This window comes from Crocodylus siamensis, chromosome 13, assembly GCF_052110815.1.
Source record: "Crocodylus siamensis isolate JL-2025a chromosome 13, ASM5211081v1, whole genome shotgun sequence".
Classification (NCBI taxonomy): Eukaryota; Metazoa; Chordata; order Crocodylia; family Crocodylidae; genus Crocodylus; species Crocodylus siamensis.
Genome location: NC_143407.1, coordinates 8,946,875 through 8,952,383, shown reverse-complemented (window position 1 = coordinate 8,952,383; position 5,509 = coordinate 8,946,875). Strand labels below are relative to the sequence as shown.

General features: G+C 49.8%; 1 protein-coding gene across 2 annotated transcripts; it reads right to left on the bottom strand.

Annotated features, from left to right (window-relative positions):
- Window positions 1-846: 846 nt before the first annotated feature.
- Window positions 847-5,470, bottom strand: RPL10A (ribosomal protein L10a). 2 transcript variants are annotated; one of them, XM_090026168.1, is made up of 6 exons: window positions 5,345-5,470; window positions 5,073-5,147; window positions 4,916-4,996; window positions 4,502-4,650; window positions 3,365-3,537; window positions 847-1,049 (listed from the first exon to the last, which is right to left on the bottom strand). In XM_090026168.1, the coding sequence occupies exons 1-6, from the start codon at window positions 5,347-5,349 to the stop codon at window positions 879-881; spliced, it is 654 nt and encodes a 217-aa protein (XP_089882294.1). In that variant the 5' UTR covers window positions 5,350-5,470; the 3' UTR covers window positions 847-878. The 2 variants fall into 2 exon arrangements, with proteins under 2 accessions (XP_089882294.1, XP_089882295.1); XM_090026169.1 differs by having other exon boundaries at window positions 5,073-5,144; window positions 5,345-5,426.
- Window positions 5,471-5,509: the final 39 nt, after the last annotated feature.

Sequence of the window (5,509 nt, the reverse complement as noted above, 5' to 3'; positions counted from 1 at the left end):
GCCGACTAAGGTTTTACTGAGCTGGCCGATCGATAGCTCAAGTGCATAATTCACCACACCTCATTAACTCTTGCTCTGGTTGCAAAAATTGTGGAGTTGGAAGTTTTAGCAGTCTGTGATATTAAGAAGTTGGTACCCAAAAAGCAGGCCTTCCTTCTGTAAGCAACAATTTTCCCCACTCTGCTTTGCATCTCTGGATACTTTTCCTTCCCCACGTCTCAAAGCCTGACCCACTTCATAAGCATCAGAAGTCATTGAGGAAGCTCTTACACTAGCTTAGCAGGGGCTAGCCCTTTTGGCAGGCATGCCACAAGTTAGCCCCCCACACACCATCCCATATTGACTCTGTGCCCCTTCTGCCCAGCTACTCTTTCTGTTCCTTGCCCTGCCCAATCTGCTGTCTTTGCTCTCTGACCCCTCCCGTCCCCAACATGCCACACAGGCTTGGCTATGCCACTTGTGGTATGCATGCTGCAGTCTGGCCACCCCTGCACTGCCCACATTCTCAGGAAAGCTTTAAGTTTCACTAAAACCTTCCCACACAAAGCCCCTGGGAGCCTTCCGAACAGCTATCTATTCAGTCTAGCTGGAGTTGTAGTTCAGCTTTAATGAGAAGCATCCATATTGATGCCTGATGTGTGACTGCACATTTAACAGAACGTGCTCTTAGCCATATACTAGTTACTCCAGCACCTAACTCTCAGTTGGCAGTGGAGCAAGTTTCACTTGAACATAAGCAAGCAGGATCTGGTGGATAATGAAAAGGTACAGCTGACGTATTGGTGTTCTAGTGTCTAAAGCTATGGGGACGAGGACGAGAGAGAGAGAGGAGACAAACGCAGCAACTGGGTACTATAAAATTATTTATTACTGCCAAGTTAGTAGAGGCGCTGTGGCTTCCCCATGGTGCTCTTGATGTACAATGCACGTACATTCTGCCAGTTCTTCTTCAGCAAGGACACCAGGAAGTTGATGGCCAGGTGAATGTTATAAACCAGCTCATCCTCCGTCATCTTCACATGGCCAACTGCCACGGCCAGACAAAGCACCTGCACAAAGGGACAGGAAGGTCACTTGCTCAGATCCAATGGCACAGGCTGTACTACCAACGGGCAGGAGTCGCCCTTCAACAGACTTTTTAGAGATAAAGAAAGGGTATGTAATAAACATTAAAGACTTGACTTAAAAGCACCCTGGAATGGTCCTCTTCAGCTTAGATTCAAGGATCCTACACCACTTTTTAAAGAAGAATATGCCATGTGGGCAGGTTTCAAACCCATCCTCTAGGACAACTACCCTGTAGTCCATATGCAGTTATTCAAACAATTTATTAAAATACACCATTTGTGAGTTCTAGAAATGAACAGCCTGTTATTTTTCCAGCTTATCCCAAGCTTCCCAATATCCACTGAAAAAATAATACATGTAAGCCCGCTACTGGATTCCATACGTTTTTATCTACATGCATGCAGAAAATCTAAATGCAGCATTTGCTTAAAGAATAAATCAGGTAAGAGAGGCATTTTAAGCACTTCTACAAATGGAGTTTTTTCCTATCTAGCAGGACCAGAAGCCTTAGGCATGAAGGTAAGCATCTTACCAAAATGCACAAGACCAACACAGGGCAGAAACGCACATGTGCATCAGCTCCTCATTCTACATCTTCACGGCATGCATCAGTAAGTTTAGTCGTAGGAACCTCTCTACTCCCAAAGCCATTGATCCACATTGCATAGTTAGTTAACAATAATTGTTTCTATGCCTACACAAATTCCTGCTTTATACTTTGGCCCCCAATCTTTACCTTTTCCCTGTAAAAAAATATGAGCACCAAAGCAAAGGCCCCCTGGGTACCAAATTTGCTGAGTGCCAAGAGAGCTGCTGGACAGCAGCTTGACAAAACTGTTTTTTCAAAAGAGGTGGACAAATGGGCCACATCTAGATGAGCACAGATGTTTGATTCCATGGGGACAAGAAGCAGTGGCACACCTTGTGACATTGCTACTTGGCTGAGGGAATGCCTGTCCTATGCACCCTCAGACGCACAAGTTACCACGGGTGGGGTAGGGGTAGCTAGGGCCAGCAGCCTTACCCGGGATCCTGGAAAGCTGCAGACCCGGGAAGCCTGGCCAGCAGCCAGAGAGCAGCTCCAGTGGGCCAGGTTTTGCTTTTTGAGCAGCACACAGCCAACCCGCTTTTTTTGACCCTGGGAATCTCCTGGAATCAACCCCCCTCTCCCCCTGCATGCTGCCAAGTAAACACCTGGAACATGCGGTGTGTGGCATCACAAACTGTTCTGTGGCACCACATACCACACGGCCATGCTTGTCCAGACACAGCCATGAAGGCAAAGAAGAACTGCTCTCTTCAAAGCCATCTATGCCCGATTCAGGAGCACAAAGCATTAAAACATTTTCAGGGAAGGAGTGCAGCAAATGGAGCAAGTGTCTATAGAGTCAGTAGTTCTCAACGGGGTTTTTTTGTTTTCCTGAGACATGCCTAAAGTCTTAAAAAATAATAATAAAAAACAAAACAAAACAAAACAAAACAAAACATCACCTCCTGGCATTGACTTACTTCTTCAGTCCCAAAACAGAGTAAGTCTTCTGTTGCAAAGACCTCAGAAACACCACCATCAAGTCAGAACGTTTTTGACCCTGTGGATTCTTCCTGACATCTCATCCAACCCTAATTTTCTACAATTCTGTAATTCCTGTCTAAAATATCTTGGATTTCTTGTACGTCATGTAGAGTTGCTTGCACACTTAACAGCTGCTGATAAAGCAACGCCCCACTGCACCCTTAAAAGAATCTCACAACACCCCAGTTAAGAATCATTGCTCTAAGTGAACACAAGGAAAACACCCCCCCACACTAAAATCAAATCACTCCTCTGCCCTTCAGTGGCTGTGAAATTCCTCTACACATTAAGCTGAAAGCTTCAGTTCCTGTGAAGCTATCTGTACAACACAAAACCTGCTATTTGTCTCCTGGCCAACTGCAGTTTCCTCGCATCTTCCCTGATAGCAGGGGCCCATCATACAAGGCGCTCCATGTCCTTATTTCCCACTGCCAAAGGTTCAAGGACACGCATTTTGCAAGATAAGGCCCATTTCTCAATCAGTTTTTTTTGAACTGGAGAGACAGATTAAATTCCTATCCCCGCTACCCCGCGTTCCCTAAATACACAGAAAACGAGGGATTAAATGTTTATTACCGGCAGCCCATCACGAAGTAACCTAGAGACCTTCAGTCCACTCCAGAAAGTATAAATCCATATACCATGGCAGGCAGCCAATCACTTCATTTACCTGCCACCCCTTTGTACTGGGCAGCAGTTTTGGGCACCAGTATTTGTATTTACCTTCTTCATTTGAAACTTAATGGTAGATTTCACCTCGTCGACCTTGGCCACCAGATTTTCATTGTGTGTCAGGAGAGAGGGAAACTTGCCCGCTTTGTTAAGACCTGGACCCAGGATACGAGGAATCTGCTTGATGAGGGACTCCGAGGCTAGGAAGGCATCGTACTTCTTAGCTGTAGAAGAACAAGGAGATTAAAGTAGGGGGTATGCTGCACTTCTGCCCCACTGTAATTCAGACCTGACTCAGCCTTCCAGTAGCAGGGCTGTTTGCACATTTTTCTAGGAGACAATAAATTAAAAGGGCGATCAAAAAAATGCTGGTATTTACATAATCTTCACAGACACCAGCACTAGGGCACAAGAGGAAAGCAGTGTAAATCACACGCTCATTATCCATCTGCTGTTTCTTAAACACAAGTGACCCCAAGAAGTAAATCAAGGTATCCTCCTTCCCAAAAAAGTATCAAGATGAGCCTGACAATAAGGAGAGATAAGGACTCTATGCATTAAAATCAGAAGAGAGTTCACTTTATATTGCAAGTTAATGGCTACCCCTATGTGTTGTCAGCATTGGGATCAAGCCAGCATGGTGGGTCCTGCTTACTGCAATCGGAAACCACTCACTTTGGCTGCCAGAACCGACTGGGCACGACTCTTGCTTGAGGACATTTACAAAGAAGCCTTATTGCTTTAGTCATTTTCATCTCAAGCTCAACACACCAGTCAAAGGATAGGGATTTTTTTAAAGAAGGGACTAGATCATTATCTTGCCATCCCACAGGGGCAAATGTACACCATGACTTGTGTTAGGAAAAGTCCATCCTGACTGCAAAAGTTACCATCGGAAAAAGATTTTGTTCAGAGGACAGCTTTGAAAGATGTTTTAAATAACTCTCCGCTGGCAAGGCATAAGATATTTGGGAGATTTTGATACAGCACCGGGGGCTGCAGGATGTAGGACACACAACACCTTCAGAGAAACTCACACCATGGCTCTCTAGCTGTTATTTTTTCCACCCCACCTCAATCACCAGAAAACTTTTAACAGCTCATTAAAGGCTTTATCATCACCTGCTGGCCCATCAGAGGCAACCATCCCTCCACACAGCCCATCTATCAGCACCAGCTCCCACTCACCCAGCTTCTTCACCAGTTTCTTGTTCTTGTTGAGCTTCTTCAGGGCCTCGATGTCCATGTGCGGGAGGTCCACGGCCTTGGCCTCATCGCAGTGCTGCTGGTCCCCCAGCACACACACCGAGAACTTGGGGCGCGGCGTGGACTTGAGCCTACAAGGGGAGGGCAGCGCCGTCAGTGCCCGGCCGGCACCACACGCCTCAGCGGGAGCCCGCGACCACGACACCTTACCACGGCTGCTGGCGCGATCCCCCTGGACCCTGGCTGCTGCGAGTGGTCGGCGGGGCGGCCCGGGGGCCTGCCCACACCTCCCCTCATGTTTAAAGACCCAGGGTGGGGGTCCAGGCAGCCGGGGAGCAGACCTGCTTGGGCAGCCGGGGGGCCCCAGGCAGGGAGGCAGGGGCAGCAGGGCCCAACCTGACGGTGCCGGAGAAGCGCTTGTCCTTCTGCGGGTCGTAGTTCTTCAGGCTGATCTGCAGCTCCACCGTCTCCAGGAACCTGCGGGCACGGGCGGGGGTCGGGTCAGGTCACGTCGGGTCAGGTTAACACCCCCACCTCCCGGCCCTGCCCTTACTTGCGCGGCTTGGCCTGTCCGCCCTGCAGCACTTCCTTCACCGCCTCGTACAGCGTGTCTCGGGACACTTTGCTGCTGCGGGGGAGACACGAGTGTTATGGTGGGGGGAGGTCCGTGCCCGCCTCGCCCCAGCCCCCCGCTCCGCCCCGCGGGCCCGACCCCGCGCCCGCGCAGCCAGCACCGCCCGCTGTGCCCGGAGCGAGAGCCGGGCCCAGCGCAAGTACAGCCCCAGGCGCGGATGGCGGCGGATGACCGCCCGAACCCGGCCCCACCTCATCGTGCTGCCGGTGCAGGGGCCGGAAAGGAAAAGGCCTCGTCGCGCGGAAAACACGTCAAAAGCCTGCGCCGGGTCTCGCGAGAGGTGGTGGGGCGGACACCATTTTGGGAGGGGCAGAGCGTGGCTGCGGGGGCGGGGCTTGGAGCCGTGACGTGCGCGT

Excerpts from the sequence above, each read along its gene's own strand:
- RPL10A (XM_090026168.1), bottom strand. Across the intron at positions 4,997-5,072 it reads GGACAGGCCAAGCCGCGCAA|GTTCCTGGAGACGGTGGAGC; the intron begins GTAAGGGCAGGG and ends CCGTGCCCGCAG. Across the intron at positions 3,538-4,501 it reads GAAACTGGTGAAGAAGCTGG|CTAAGAAGTACGATGCCTTC; the intron begins GTGAGTGGGAGC and ends GTTCTTCTACAG.